Source organism: Pleurodeles waltl, chromosome 6 (assembly GCF_031143425.1).
Source record: "Pleurodeles waltl isolate 20211129_DDA chromosome 6, aPleWal1.hap1.20221129, whole genome shotgun sequence".
Classification (NCBI taxonomy): domain Eukaryota; kingdom Metazoa; phylum Chordata; class Amphibia; order Caudata; family Salamandridae; genus Pleurodeles; species Pleurodeles waltl.
Window position 1 is genome coordinate 1,593,863,122 of NC_090445.1, and position 16,610 is coordinate 1,593,879,731.

Below are 16,610 nucleotides of genomic sequence, written 5' to 3' on the forward strand. Positions count from 1 at the left end.
GCCTTCATAACTTTTTGTCCACATAAGCTAACCATGCCAAATTTGCGTCCTTTTTTTCCAACATCCTAGGGATTCTAATGGTACCCAGAGTTTGTGGTTTCCCCTAGAGGAGACCAAGAAAATAGCCAAAATACAGTGAACATTTCTTTTTTTCCAAAAAAATGGGAAAAAAGGGCTGCCGAATAAGGCTTGTGTTTTTTTCCCTGAAAACGCCATAAACAAATGGTTTCTGGTGCTGAAATCACTATCTTCCCACCTTTCAGGAACGGGCAGACTTGAATCAGAAAACAACATTTTTCAACACAAATTTGGCATTTTACTGGGACATACCCCATTTTTACTATTTTTGGTGCTTTCAGCTTCCTTCCAGTTAGTGACAGGAATGGGTGTGAAACCAATGCTGGATCCAGGAATGCTAAAGATTTTTGAAAACTAGACAAAATTCTGAATTCAGCAAGGGGTCATTTGTGTAGATCCTACAAGGTTTTCCTACAGAAAATAACAGCTGAAATAAAAAAATATTGAAATTGAGCTGAAAACAACAGCCATTTTTCTTTATGTTTTACTCTGTAACTTTTTCCTGCGATGTCAGATTTCCAAAAGCAATATACTGTTTTGTCTGCTGGACTCTTCTGGTTGCGGGGATATAAAGGGCTTGTAGGTTCATCAAAAACCCTAGGTACCCAGAGCCAATAAATAAGCTGCACCCTGCAGTTGGTTTTCATTCTATACTGGGTATACAGCAATTCATTTGCTGAAATATGAAGAGTGAAAAATAGGTATCAAGAAAACCTTCGCATTTCCAAAATGGGCTCAAGATAAGGTTTTGAGGAGCAGTGGTTATTTGCACATCTCTGAATTCCGGGGTGCCCATACTAGCATGTGAATTGCAGGGCATTTCTCAAATAGACGTCTTTTTTACACACTCTCTTATATTTGGAAGGAAAAAATGTAGAGAAAGATGAGGGGCAATAACAATTGTTTTGCTATTCTATGTTCCCCCAAGTCTCCCGATAAAAATGATACCTCACTTGTGTGGGTAGGCCTAGCGCCCGCAACAGGAAATGCCCCAAAACACAACGTGGACACATCCCATTTTTTTGACAGAAAACAGAGCTGTTTTTTGCAAAGTGCCTAGCTGTGGATTTTGGCCTCTAGCTCAGCCGGCACCTAGGGAAACCTACCAACCCTATGCATTTGTGAAAACTAGAGACTTAGGGGATTCCAAGATGGGGTGACTTGTGGGGCTCTGACCAGGTTCTGTTACCCAGACTCCTTTGCAAACCTCAAAACGTGACTAAAAAAACACATTTTCCTCACATTTCGGTGACAGAAAGTTCTGGAATCTGAGAGGAGCCACAAATTTCCTTCCACCCAGCGTTCCCCCAAGTCTCCCGATAAAAATGATACCTCACTTGTGTGGGTAGGCCTAGCGCCCGCGACAGGAAATGCCCCAAAACACAACGTGGACACATCACATTTTTTGACAGAAAACACAGCTGTTTTTTCCAAAGTGCCTACCTGTAGATTTTGGCCTCTAGCTCAGCCGGGCACACAGGGAAACCTACCAAACCTGTGCATTTTTGAAAACTAGAGACCTAGGGGAATCCAAGATGGGGTGACTTGTGGGGCTCTGACCAGGTTCTGTTACCCAGAATCCTTTGCAAACCTCAAAAAGTGGCTAAAAAAACAAGTTTTCCTCACATTTCGGTGACAGAAAGTTCTGGAAACTGAGAGGAGCCACAAATTCCTTCCACCCAGCGTTCCCCAAAGCCTCCCGATAAAAATGATACCTCACTTGTGAGGGTAGGCCTAGTGCCCGCGACAGGAAATGCCCCAAAACACAACGTGGACACATCCCATTTTTTTGACAGAAAACACAGCTGTTTTTTCCAAAGTGCCTACCTGTAGATTTTGGCCTCTAGCTCAGCCGGCACATAGGGAAACCTACCAAACCTGGGCATTTTTTAAAACTAGAGACCTAGGGGAATCCAAGATGGGGTGACTTGTGGGGCTCTGACCAGCTTCTGTTACCCAGAATCCTTTGCAAACCTCAAAAAGTGGCTAAAAAAACAAGTTTTCCTCACATTTCGGTGACAGAAAGTTCTGGAATCTGAGAGGAGCCACAAATTTCCTTCCACCCAGCGTTCCCCCAAGTCTCCCGATAAAAATGATACCTCACTTGTGTGGGTAGGGCTAGCGCCCGCGACAGGGAATGCCCCAAAACACAACGTGGACACATCACATTTTTTGACAGAATACAGAGCTGTTTTTTGCAAAGTGCCTACCTGTGGATTTTGGCCTCTAGCTCAGCCGGCACATAGGGAAACCTACCAAACCTGTGCATTTTTGAAAACTAGAGACTTAGGTGAATCCAAGATGGGGTGACTTGTGGGGCTCTGACCAGGTTCTGTTACCCAGAATCCTTTGCAAACCTCAAAAAGTGGCTAAAAAAACAAGTTTTCCTCACATTTCGGTGACAGAAAGTTCTGGAATCTGAGAGGAGCCACAAATTTCCTTCCACCCAGCGTTCCCCCAAGTCTCCCGATAAAAATGATACCTCACTTGTGTGGGTATGCCTAACGCCCGCGACAGGAAATGCCCCAAAACACAACGTGGACGCATCACATTTTTTGACAGGATACAGAGCTGTTTTTTGCAAAGTGCCTACCTGTAGATTTTGGCCTCTAGCTCAGCCGGCACATAGGGGAACCCACCAAACCCGTGCATTTTTGAAAACTAGAGACCTAGGGGAATCCAAGATGGGGTGACTTGTGGGGCTCTGACCAGGTTCTGTTACCCAGAATCCTTTGCAAACCTCAAAAAAGTGGCTAAAAAAACAAGTTTTCCTCACATTATGGTGACAGAAAGTTCTGGAATCTGAGAGGAGCCACAAATTTCCTTCCACCCAGAGTTTCCCCAGGTCTCCTGATAAAAATGATACCTCACTTGTGTGGGTAGGCCTAGCGCCCGCGACAGGAAATGCCCCAAAACACAACGTGGACACATCAAATTTTTTCATAGAAAACAGTGCCTACCTGTGGATTTTGGCCTCTAGATTAGCCGGCACCTGGGGAAACCTAGCAAACCAGTGCATTTTTGAAAAGTAGAAACCCAGGGGAATCCAAGATGAGGTGACTTGTGGGGCTCTGACCAGGTTCTGTTACCCAGAATCCTTTGCAAACCTCAAAATGTGGCTAAAATAACACGTTTTCCTCACATTTCGGTGACAGAAAGTTCTGGAATCTGAGAGGAGCCACAAATTTCCTTCCACCCAGCGTCCCCCCAAGTCTCCCGATAAATATGATACCTCACTTGTGTGGGTAGGCCTGGTGCCCGCGACAGGAATAGATCACACAACGGTCAATGTTGGTCCTTACATGAGGCAGCTGTTGACCCTGGGGTGATCCATTCCTGACGCAGGCACTAGGTGTAGGCACTCAAGTGGGGTAGTGTTTTTATCAGGACAGGTGAGGAGTCACTGGGTGGTAGGAATTTTGTGGATCCCAGCATATTCCTTTAGTTTGTGTAACAGAAATGAGAGAAAAATAGAGTTTTTATTCAACATTTCAGATTTGCAGGGTATTCTGGGTAAGAAAACTTTGTGGAATCCATACAAGTCATACCTCTGTGGACTCCCCTGAATGTCTAGTTTCCAGAAATGTTTGGGTTTAGTGTTTCTCTCTATATGGCCACCGAATCCAGGACCAAAAACACAGGTGCCTGCATTACAAAACCAGTTTGTTTTGCCATAGATAATTTTTATGTCTCCACAATACGATTTGGGTGGTGGAATTTGGGGCTGAACTAAATTGGGGAGCTCCCAAGAGAGCACTCTCTCTCTCTCTGCTTGCCGCCGCATTCACCTGCTCTCTGGGTTGGGCTAACCCACTATTACCCAGTTGCACAAACAGCTTGCGAAGGGACAGCAGGACTGTCCTTATCACCTCCCTCATAATGTACTGGAAGAGGAGTTATCGAATGGGACTCCTCCGACTGAAAAATCACTCCCAGAGTCTGCGCCATTGTCCTATCCCTCAGATGCTGTCTCAGTATCTGATGTCTCAGCCTCTGATCCTATGTCAGAGCGGTCCTCTATAACCCGAGTGCAGGCAGCAGTCATCCATCAAGATGCCATCTCTGCTATTGGCTAAATGGTTGCTCTAAAACACTAGCATACGTAGACAGTCACAAAATCGATGGTGTGTGTGAGATACGTGCAACAGTAGAGGCCACCTTACCTGCGCTTCTTCCCTCAATCAGCACGTTCTTTCAAGACACTCAAAAAACACCTTGTCACATACCATTCGTCACAGTCTTTAGCACCTCCTGCGCCCAGTCCAACAATCATTATTGGTGCTCCCACTCCCTCCTCGTAGGATTCCCTCATTACCACCCAGCAAAAGTGCCCTTCATCTCTCCATAGCCGCCCTCCACCCCGCACATACATTTCATTGGTATTATAGCACAGGTAATGGCTGACTTTACTAATGTACTCAGCTATTTACATAAAATACAGATTTGCTCTTTGCAGTAGGCATATAAACCTTTTGCGCTTCTTTATGGCACTAAAACTGCCACTAGACAAGTCTGACCCTTCTCCCCCCAGGGAAACCACACACATATTGACAAAAGTGATATATATATGACAGCCAACCACCTGAAACTCAACTCAAGCAAAACCGAAATAATCCTCTTTGGCCCACACAAAAACACCTGGGACCCCTCATGGTGGCTCACCACGCTAGGCCCTGCACCCACCCCCACCAACCACGCATGCAACCTCGGCATCATCCTAGTCTCCTCCCTCTCGATGACCTGTCAAATAAACGCTCTCACCTCCTCATGCTTCAACACACTCCGTATACTGAAAAAAACATTCAAATGGATCCCCACAGAGACCAGAAAAACTGTCACTCACGCACTCATCAGCAGCAGACTTGATTACGGAAACGCCCTCTACGCCGGCACCACTCTAAAACTCAAGCGCAAACTACACGCATCCAGAACTCAGCAGCACGACTCATCCTCGACCTCCCCGGACACGAACACATCTCTCCACACCTCAAATCCCTCCACTGGCTCCCCATTGACAAAAGGATCACCTTCAAGATCCTCATCCTCAAACACAAATCACTCCACAACACAGGCCCTGCCTACCTCAACGAGAGTCACCTTCCACACCCCTACACGTAACCTCCGCTCAGCTGACCACTCTCTCACCTCTGTCCTCAGCATCAAACACACCACCACCGGGGGCAGATCCTTCTCCTACCTTGCACCCAAAACCTGGAACGCCCTCCCAACCCACCTTCGCAAGACCCAAAACCTACTTCTTTTCAGGAAGGGCCTCAAAACCTGGCTTTTCGAACAGTGAACCTCCCAGCCCCTTTCCCTCCCCCCACCCCAGCGCCTTGAGACCCTCACGGGTGAGTAGTGCGCTTTATAAATCTCTTTGATTGATTGATATATATAGATCTACCTATCTATATATATATATATCTACATAGATATATCTCTAGATATATCCATGTACATAGATATATCTACATAGATATATCTATATATATATATATAGATCTATATATAGTTCTTTTTTTTTTTAGTTGTTGTATGGTTCCTTGGGGGCCAAAATGGCCCCCAGAGAAACCCTACAACATCTAAAAAAAATATTGCCCCCACAGGGGGTCACCCTGCCCACGGGCGACCCCCTGTCTTTTTAATTTATTTTATTCATTTTTTTTTTTTTTAAATAAAATTTCCACGGGGGGGGCGCGATTGCGCCCCCCCCCCTCCCCCAAGGGGCACCTACTACCTTTTTTTTTTTTTTTATATATGCCCCCGGGGGCTGTTTTCTGATCGGGGGCCAGGAAACAGTTTAAGAAGGCCTCGTAAGAAAGGGGAGACTCCCCCCTTTCTTACTAGGCCTTCCCGAACGTGGGGAAGGCCGTTTTCCCCATCGAAGCAGGAAGCGGCCGCAAGGCTGGGGCGCGCTGACGTCACAAAGGGGCGGGTGGTGGGCGGGGGGGAGACACGGAAGATCTCAGCTGTGCTGCGATGGGGGGCCAGGAAACACTTTCAGGAAGGCCTCGTAAGAAATGGGAGACTTTCCCCTTTCTTTTGAGGCCTTCCCGAACGTGGGGAAGGCCGTTTTCCCCATCGAAGCAGGAAGCGGCCGCAAGGCTGCTTCCTGCTTTGATGGGGAAAACAACTTTGTAACGTCGCGGCGCGCTGACATCACAAAGGGGCGGGTGGGGGGCGGGGGGGAGACACAGAAGCTTCCGTGTCTCCCAGGGAAAGGAAAAATAAATAAAAAATCCTCGGGTGCGACGCACCCGAGGATTTATTAATACCATTCCTGGTGTCGGCCACTGGTCGTGACCCGCACCAGGGAGGGAGTGTGGGCGTCGGCCAGTGGCCGACGCCCGCACTAAAAAGTTTGCTGCAGTATTTTGGGGAACTGTTTGAAGTACGTGATGAGGTCAACACTATTCATAGTAGCAAGCTTTTTGTCATCAGTTCTTTGCTTCATTTTAGGGTCCTTGCTAGGTTTCCTGAGGCGCATCCGACAATTGCATAGTCCGCTAATGACACCAACTCGTTAATGATTCTTTCATTGTCAGATGGAATAGGTCTTATCTATGGTTAAGGTTTGAGTTTCTGTTGATAGTGGGAGTTGCTCTGGAGTGGTAGAAGTGATTTCAAGTTTACCATAATTTTTGATTGCAAGCACATAAGTTACTACTGACACGCATGGATACAACTCTTTGTCTTTCTTTTCACCTTTATAAATTGACAATTGACATATGAAAGTCCACATGGTATGTTTATTTTATCAGTCTCCTTTACATTTTGCTATACTTGTACCCTCAGATCTTTGTAAGCCTATATACCAAAGTTGATGCCACTAGACTTCTTGTATTGATGTATGCAAGAAATTGAGAATCGCTTTATGTGAGATGGTATGCAAACACAAGCCGACAATTGCTAAGATGGAAGGAGTTGCAAGCATAGCATTGCGATTCGTTATTGAAGATCATAAAGAGGTCAAGAAGGATGAGAATTGGAGTAAATTGACTGTGATGTGCGAGGTAAGAGATTAAAGACATGCACCTGACTATGGAGCTGCAGTGGGTTTATCCTATTGTGGGATAGTATGTTATGTGAACACTGATCATTCTATTTTTTTTTTTTAAATGACAGTTTTTTGCCGGATGGTATGGGACCACAAAATGACTGTCAGACTATGGTCTGGCATAAATGGTGTGTCCTAAATACCTTTGCAAAAATACTAGCCTACTGAAGTTGAAAATAGAAAATCTTTACCCCTCAGGATCCAAACAATATTTAGGATGAGGGCTGAGCAATGTTACATAATGTTTTCTCACAAGATTTTGTTAAATCCCATGAAAACAATCATTAAATTGGGCTTTTGTTGTGAAATGTGATTGGTTGGTATGTCGCATCACTTTTACAAGTCTTATAAAATGTCCAGTGCTTAATTTGTAAAAAATTTGTGCAGGGTCCTCGTCAGGAGGCCTCTGCAAGTTTCACAACCCATTGCTTCTACCTTTGCTGCAAATAACAGTGGCAACACAACTAATAACTATCACAATCCTACAAGCGTGATAATTAGGACTATTCCAGGCCCAGAAAGGTATATGAATGAACTGTGCAGCTGGTATTAATCACTTTCAATGTATATTGAATGGATCAACAACTATTGTTGTGTTCTTATTGAAAACAGCCAAACAGCACCAGCATGTGGCAGACTGTCATAAGTGCCTGTGTTGACAATTAAGTGCTGGTGCTGAGGACCAGAAACCACTGGCTCAAATTAAGCACCGTAGATACTGACAGGAGAATCTTTTGTCTAGAAAATCTTTTCTTGGAGAGACACTTTGTCTATGAGCCAGTCTCTAGCTGGTATTTCACTAGATTTTAGAATGAGGGATACATGCGCAGGTAAAAAAATGTCTTGTAATGAGTAATTTTGAGAAATGCCATTAATTTCTTATAACAGAAGCTTCATGAACTTCACCTTTGTTATTAGCATTTCTCCCAGGCCTATTTAGAACACAATATTTAAGTCAAAAAATATTTTGACAACAATATTGAGACAATCCCAGAGCATGTGCATTTGGGTTTTACAGGAGATCAGCGAGCAGTGAAAAGGAAGGTGAGATATGTTTGAATAAGGAACTTTCAAAATGTTTTTGGGCGGAGACCATTTTGGGCACTTGGTAAATGGGAATCAGTTATGTAGGAGATGTGAGAAGGAAGGATGTATGTGGAACTCTCTCTGTCTTTCTATATGTGTGCCCCTCCAGCGCACAATGTAATGTCTGACTGGGTCTCAGAGAACTGTAGACAACACACACACTTTTAAGCTTATACCTTCAGCGGAAATCACATTGGTAGGTAAACAGCCTTCTTTTTTTTTCTTTCTTTCTTGCACCAGAGGTCAGTTATCTAATTAGCACTGACACCAAGAAGAGTCTACTAAATGGCACTATCAGGACAGGGTGCCAACCTCTTTCAGAGGAGTTTAACGTGGGCCATTTTACATTTCCTTTAATACAATGTTATGCTGTCTTATGTGTTGGGACAAGTTCCTGCTTGGCTCCTTCATTGTTTTAATTTCATATTTCAATTAGCTCATGCTTTGCACACTGTTATTTTAGTTTGTTTTGTTCTTGTCAGTTTATATTTTTACTGTTCATTAGTTATGTTTTTGTTTCCAAGTACTTGTCGCAGAAGTCGATGAAGGGTTCATCTTGGCCCTGGTCTGATTTATTAGTAGCCCCACCTCTGTCATAGTTCTTTGCCTTTCTTTTTTATACTGGAGGTGGATCAGCTGACTTGGGCCATCACTTACAAGGCTTTCTTAAAAGTCCTGCCACCACAGTTGCACAGCCGATGCTCACAGCGGGCATGCTGCCACTCAGTCCTTAATTTGAGCCAGTGGTTTCCGGTGCTCGGCACCAGCACTTAATTGTCAGCACCAGCACTTATGATAGTCTGCCACATTGTGCAGCTGTTTGTTTCATTTAGAGACTAGCACAATAACAATTGTTACATATTTAAACCTACACTATGAATGTCTAATACCTGTTGCCAGAGCCATTCTTTTAGCTTTGGGCACCTGGAATTATCAGAACTGTCACAGTTTTAGGAGCATGGTGGTTATTAGTTGTGTTGCTACGGTACGTGGCAGCACTGATAGCAGCAACGGGTGATGCAAGTAGAAGCGGTCTCCTGACTAGGGCCCTGCCACTTATAATTTTTATAAATTAAATGCTGGGGCCACTGTGCCAAAGGCCAGCCCATCCACACTCATTCGCACCTGGATAGTGTGGTGCAAATGCTGCCAGTTATTGTAGTCTTATCCATATCCTATTGCAGGCTCACTTTATTCTAACTGAATCCCGCTGCATTCTCACTAACAAAAAAAACAGATATGGCAAAGCCTATTTTCCTTTTGTGAAGGTAACTTTCATTAAAGTATCAGTTGTATTTCCTTTTCTCATACCTGACAGACTCTCCCACCGACATAGCACTAGCCACTGGCTTTCACATAAGACATTCCCACCATTCTTCAGCCTTTGGAGGTGGTGTTTCTCTTCACGTGCATGACTCAATTAAAGTATCTACTTCAATACTCTCTGCTTTTACTGTGATCGAGAGAGTAGCTATTTCTAAACACTCACTGCACTATATTGTGAATCCTGCTTTGTCAGTCCTATGTTACATTTTTGAGAAATCCTTATATGGCCTGTCATCCCAGGTGATGTTATTGAGAGAAAGAGATAGTAATGTTTTGAGCGACTATCCTAAAGAGGGTCAATTCACAAGACATGAACAATTCATTCACCATAACTATCCTGAACCATGTTTCTTCTGAGCCTGTTCACATCATGGGAAACGTCTTAGACATAATTTTGTCTTGTCCCTATACCCCAGTGGTGTTGCAACCATATTCAGAGTATCGGTGCTGCTCACTAGCATCAGATCAAAACAACATGTTACCAAATTTGCTTATGTTAAAAAATGAGCGAGCCCAACAACTAGGGCTAACCCCTTCAGCAGTTGAGTGTGGCGGAAGTATTTCTCCTGAAAGCATTTTTCTAAGAGTGGGACCCACACAATAACGGAACACTAGGGAATGATCAATAAAACTGAGTCTGTAACCTAAAGGTAAAGACACTAGTTTAGTTTCATGTTTTGATCTCAACTCTTCATTGAGCCTTGTAATCACTTTCTTCCTGGCTCTTGTGTCTACCAATATATCAGTTGCTAACGGCATAACCGTGAAGATGCCATGTTTGCAAAACACTATTACGTAAAATCTAGTTTTCAAACAATTAATTTGAAGAATAAGGAATGTCCATTCAAATACTTTGGATGTTCTTTTTTTATACATAAAAATAAAAAAAACTGATGACTGCAGGGTAGAGTTCTGCACTGATGATGCTGACTGGAAGCAGCACATGTGGTAAATGTGAGTGAGTAGATGGGTTAGTGTAGAATGCAGAGATTTCTGTGCTGTTTTGTAGGTCTGAAGATGATGGAGAGTGTAGAATTGTAACCATTTGTCAAGGTAACTAGACATTTGTCATAAGAGAGCAGCTAGGCTGATCTGATTGTGTCTTAATAACACTTCCTACACTGTTTCCTGCAGGGCAAACAAACTTCCAGCTCAGATTTCCATAACAGGTTGTTTTGCTTTTGTATCACAAGGACCCTGCATGTCTCCAATGAAATGGTGAAATACTTAACATTTAGGTGGAGGGGAGCAGTAGTTTACTGCTAAGCATAAAGGCAGATTGGATATGGCCAGGTATAATAAATGTAAAAAACGGAAAATGAACCTAACAATTCTGTATTCAGGGCAAAAGGTTAAATCACTATTCAAGTGACAGAGTAAAAACCGGTCCCAGAAATGTCCACCAACACATGTAGGGCAAAATTAATTTTGACATGTATGCACACGCCTTAAACCAAAATAAAATAAGCTTTAAACGAAATCACCGTCCTATCCCATGTATAGTTCATACCCATAGCTCACTTTCTTGTCAATATGCTACTAGCTCTGTTCAGTGCTTTAGCCAACACTTACCCAGGGACACCTGTGGCAGCATATAGGTCCCCGTCATCAAGTAAGCTGAAAATGGTGATAGGCATCTTCATCATTGACTTCATCTGAAGAAATTGTGGACAGTCTGATGCCACTGCAACAGCATACCACTGCCCTAGAAACTAGACGGGAAGGGACAATAAATGACTACAGAATGAAGATATGCTAAAGCTGGTGGGTGAGAACCACCTCTACCAGTGTCCATAAAACAAGCAGGAAAATTGCTTCAAACCAAGGGCATGGCAGTATTCTGAACTGGCAGCACTCTGAGCACTGGCTCAATAAAATAGCACCAGAAACATCTGCCTTTTTCACAGTTCCTTTAAATGATCCCACATTGATGCATCTGCTCAAAATTTGCCATGCAGAACCCGAATCAGAAAAGGATTGCTTTTCTAGAGTTCCCTGCAGATTTGTCAAAATGTCATCTAGGTTATTGAAAAGTAGACCTAACTATACGTTTAAAGAGACTAACACAGTCACTGTATTGTGTACACATAGAGAGAGGAAAAGAGAGTGAGGGGGGCAGGTGCAGAAAGGGAAAGGGTACATAATGGTTAACTGTAATATGGTCCCAAATTCCCATTGTGTAGTCTATGCACATCATATTCTTTACTCTTACACTTTTGAGTAATTCTACACTCTGATTTAGTATGTAGCCAAAAGTAGTAGAGTTACTCAAAAGCGTAAATGTAATTTACCCATCTAAATTACTCACAAGTTTGTTACTTTTGTGAATAAAATCTGCATTTTGTGAATACCCCAGGGCCCTTCAATGTGGTGGAGGCATGTACGTTTCACATTTGAAATTAATTTAGAGTATAGTTTTGTGAATGCCCAAAACGTAGCAAACTTACTCAAAATTGTAAATTGCTCAAAAGCGTAAGTTATCTTTCTGAATCAGGCTCTAGGTTTCTAACTGGAATGGATGGAAACAATACTGGCAGAGATCAATCCACATAAGCTGCATTTTTTACACATAATTTAAGAACTTTGCCAAATAATGTTATTATCCATGATCCACAATCCTACTAGACACAAGAATGATAAAGCTCTGAAAAATGGTTTAGTGCCGTTATTATGTTGATGAGATCCATTTTTCTTGGTAAATGGTTACATTTGTTCCAAATTTTGTAGCTCCTTGTGAAATATGGATAGTCATACCAACGCTTTTTGTGCAATAACAACAATCAATCATGCAATACATAGTACTTATGCAGATGCAAGGATTGTAATATCCCGTTCCTTAAACAATGGCAATAAACTGCATGTTAAACTCTCTGCATCTGCATGTACAGTTTATCCTATGCTATTTTCCTCTGTACATGCAAAACAAAAAAATGTAATTGATTTCCCCAAAATATTTATAAGTACTTCTTAAGTGAAAGAGATGTTCTGTATTGTAAATAAGACATTGTAGTGCTGCCATGGATTCTTTGTTAATCTAAATTTTCTTATAAAGGACTGGGGATTAATGGCCCAGTTGTTTTTCTCTGTAAAAAGTTGAATCCATGAGAGCAGGAGTGTTTCTATTCTTTCATTTTCCTTTTGATTTGAGATCTTTTTGATTAGGTGTCAAAACTTCTTTTAGTTTCCGAAACGGAACATCTGTAGGCAGAGAAGTAGAATATTGTTTTGATTTAATATACACTTTAATATGTACTATGAAGAAAATCACCTGAGTATCAGCAATTTGTGATTTGTCACTTATCATTTTCTGCAATAAATTAATAACTAATAAAGATAATTATCTAGCGCACATTGTCTTTGGTCAGCGTGTGCTTGCCCTGACCTCTGATGTGCCCTTTCATAACTTTTTCATGACTTCCCAAACAAGTCCACTCATTTGGTCTTTAACCTTTTCTTTTGAATTCTTGGCTCCAGGGATATCCACAGATCCTTAAATGTGCAAATGTACTCTACCTACTTCTCAAATTAAACCAATTCATGAACATCCTGAGCTCTTCTTGAAGCAATAATTTCCCAAAAACTACTAAACAAATTTACACGAAAAGAAAAAAGGCAATTTCCTTGAATAAAGTTCTACTTTTGTTCACAATTTGGTGGAATTCCATTTGTTTGCATTTACTGCATCAAAGAGCAAAACTTTGTATGGGAATTAAGATGGCAGATGGTAATGTTGGAGCCCCCGCTTTTTCTTGGGCCCTACTTGATGGATCAGCATGGAACTTGCCAAGAAGGACCCTAATTAGATGAAGGTTTTTAAAACTTTTGTGCAGGTTAGACTTGACATCCTCAACGTGGTAATCATTGGAAACATGTATTAGATCTCATAGTAGACTATTGAAGGTGACTGAGGGTGGGGTTGCTTTGCCCTGCAGATAAAGTTCTAAATTGCTGCACTAGAATATCATAGTGATGCAATTTCGATTAAACATGCATTGGAGGTTGCACATTTAAGAGTAAATACTGTGTACCGCCATTATTCCTCACAGGCCTCATGATTTCTGTGCAGCAGATTAACAGAGTTATGACCTTTACCTTCTCAGTGTCAAAGTTGGCCATCACTGGAATTTCCATAGCCTGCACCTGAAGCAGGCCTGAGAAGAGCAGTCCAAGACTTATCCACATCACAGACATGATGGTCTTCAAGGTTTCACACTGTCTGTGACTTTGGGTCTCTTGTGGCTGTAGGGCTCTGTGTCTCCTGGGGCACGGATGATTACTGGGCAGTGTGCTGCACATTTATACATCTGACTACAGGAAGTAAAGCAGGAAGGTTATGTGCTGCCAAGACTTTCTTATGCAACACATTGCACCACTGGAGATACAAGAGATAGTTTGATGCTCTAATGTCACTTTGATGCTGTCAGAAATCTCATCCTACTTGATATCACTGGCTTACTTACTCAATGTATGCGCTGATTAAGATAAGAAGATGTCATACAGCTAAGTAGTTTCCTTTATTGCTTTTTAAACATGGCCATTCCAGCTTGTCTGCTCCAATTGTGGTAGCATGTAAAGCACAAGCTTATTGTATTGTCATGTTGTGATCTCTAAATATTAATTTGCGGCCGAATGTAGACACATGCGTACGCGGCAAGAAACATAGGAGAGCAGCGTGTGAGTTTCAAAAAGACCATCACTCACTTCACAGCGCATCTCTCGCTAGGCCCAGCAACCACTGCAAATGTCAATTGAGGACAATAACAATTCTAGAAAGGGCCTTGGATCAAAACTCCTGTACCTGTTTCCCCTCACATCTCAGCATTAACACTTCCATCAGGCATTGTAATGCAGTGTTATGTGAATTTAAAGAGCACAAAATCGACCAAAGGAGGCATCACAGCACACTACTCAGCAGGACCCAAGTGCAAATATATAGCGAAAAAGGCTCAAGAAAAAAGCAACATGTTACTTTTTTTCTGAAAAATACATTAATTAGTCTAGCTAGAAAAACTTTCACAAAGTCTGGATGGTAGAAAAGAAAATGAGCAATCTATGATGCAAGTCTTGCGTCTTGCAGAGTATTCTTTGCAGGGGTGTTACTTGGTCAGTAAGATTGGGGGGTGTGAGCTTCAGATTTTCCGACAATCAGTCTGGCATATAGGCCCTCATTCTGACCCTGGCGGTTTCAAACCGCCAGGGCCACGGGCAACGGAAGCACCGCCAACAGGCTGGCGGTGCTTCCTGGGCTATTCTGACCGCGGCGGTAAAGCCGCGGTCAGAAAAGGGGATCCGGCGGTTTCCTGCCGGAATACCCCTGGCCCAGGGAATCCTGCATGGTGGCGCTGCTTGCAGTGCCGCCATGGGGATTCCGACCCCCTTCCCGCCAGCCTGTTCCTGGCGGTAAAAGCCGCCAGGAACAGGATGGCGGGAACGGGTGTCGTGGGGCCCCCTAACAGGGCCCCACAAAGATTTTCACTGTCTGCTTAGCAGACAGTGAAAATCGTGACGGGTGCAACTGCACCCGTCGCACCCCTGCAACTCCGCCGGCTCCATTCGGAGCAGGCTTCCTTGCTGCAGGGGCTTTCCCGCTGGGCCGGCGGGCGATCCTTTGGCGGTTGCCCGCCGGCCCAGCGGGAAAGCCAGAATGGCCGCCGCGGTCTTTTGACCGCGGTGCGGTCATTCGGCGGTAACCGCATGGCGGGCGGTGAGAATGACCACCATAATGTTTAAATATATTATACGACAAGCAGGGTGCATGAGAGGTGCCCAAGGTGCAGTAGAAAGGGAGAGGAATGTGGATTGGTAGGGCTACTAAAAGAGAAAACACAATATTTTGAGGAGTGAGATTCCAAGTGATATCTCACAATACCCGACTGAAAGCACACCCAACTATTTACCAGAAAATACACTTATTGGGGGGGTGGGGTGGAAGCTACGCCCCTGATTCTTTGGACATGATGAGGTAGATTGGAGGGCACATGTTGGGCTGTAAAAAGAGAAATATGTTTGACAAAAGCGTGGCAGGATGCTAAGAATGGCACAATAACATAGACAAAGACTGCAACTGCAGACTTTTGGCAAAAAGGGAGCACTGTAGTTTGCAAGATGAAAATGAAAAGATTCCTAATAGGTCAGACTCAGGAGTCGAATGATTTCATTCCCGATCACCTGCAGATGGCCTGTAAGGTAGTTGGGTATCCAATACAGGATGCCTGTCATACATCAGCCTGGATGAAATAATTCCTTCTGCGACAGGGTAAGCAGGTCAGCACGAGTTTGATAATCTGTGGTTTAAAAGAAAGCTGATCAATTGATAGCGGCCAAAGGTTATATGTGATGCTCAGGTCCGGTGGACAGGTAGGGTGCCCAGGCAATGAGCCTCCAAAAGAGGGGAAAGAGAGAGAGAGAGAGAGAGAGAGAGAGAGAGAGAGAGAGAGAGAGAGAGAGAGAGAAGGGACTATCACTGCTGCCAGTTAAATAAGGGCCCCTTTTGATTTTTGCACCATGCCCTGAAGTCATCATTCTAACACTTAATCTAGCAGTTCTGCTAGGCCTTTACAATTCTTCCAATTGAATATGGCATGCCTACACATTTTCCCCTTAGATAGAAGTCAAATCTTGACTAAGTAAGCTTTTCTATTTTCACCTGACAGGTGATGGTGCTCCACAGTTGGTGTTATTGAACTATATCCCACAAACTAGGTTCCTAACAGGAAATATCTTGAACACAAGGTTCCCCTGCATGACTCTTATGATCAGTGTATTATTATACACAATCCTTCCTTCAGCAGAATCATATGCACTTCTCCTCTCAATAAAGGGGGTGGGCTAGGGACAGCTGTGCAGTCATCTGTTGACCCCACAAAGGTTTACCCCCATTAGATGATCCTCTACACAGTTTTCCCCTGATTAGGTAATGTGGCACTGTCTTCTTCTTAGTATTTGCTGGCCCAACGAGCAGGTAAGTGACTTGACTGGAGCACGAATGTCCAGCTTAGGGTTACAACAGCTTGAAGAGTGCTAGGTTTTCAGGTTATCTACTGACTATTTGAAGAATTGCTAT

At 43.3% G+C, this 16,610-nt stretch overlaps 1 protein-coding gene across 1 annotated transcript in view; it reads right to left on the reverse strand.

The window, feature by feature from the left end:
• LOC138302179 (olfactory protein-like) overlaps positions 1–13,804 on the reverse strand; it is a 39,461-nt gene extending 25,657 nt beyond the window's left edge. Inside the window, exons 1-2 of the mRNA XM_069242527.1 lie at positions 13,640–13,804; positions 11,120–11,259 (exon numbers count right to left, since the gene is read on the reverse strand). Of these exons, the coding sequence (XP_069098628.1) occupies positions 11,120–11,259; positions 13,640–13,738 (239 nt within the window). The 5' untranslated portion in view covers positions 13,739–13,804. The remainder of the gene's footprint in view (positions 1–11,119; positions 11,260–13,639) is intronic.
• Positions 13,805–16,610: the final 2,806 nt, after the last annotated feature.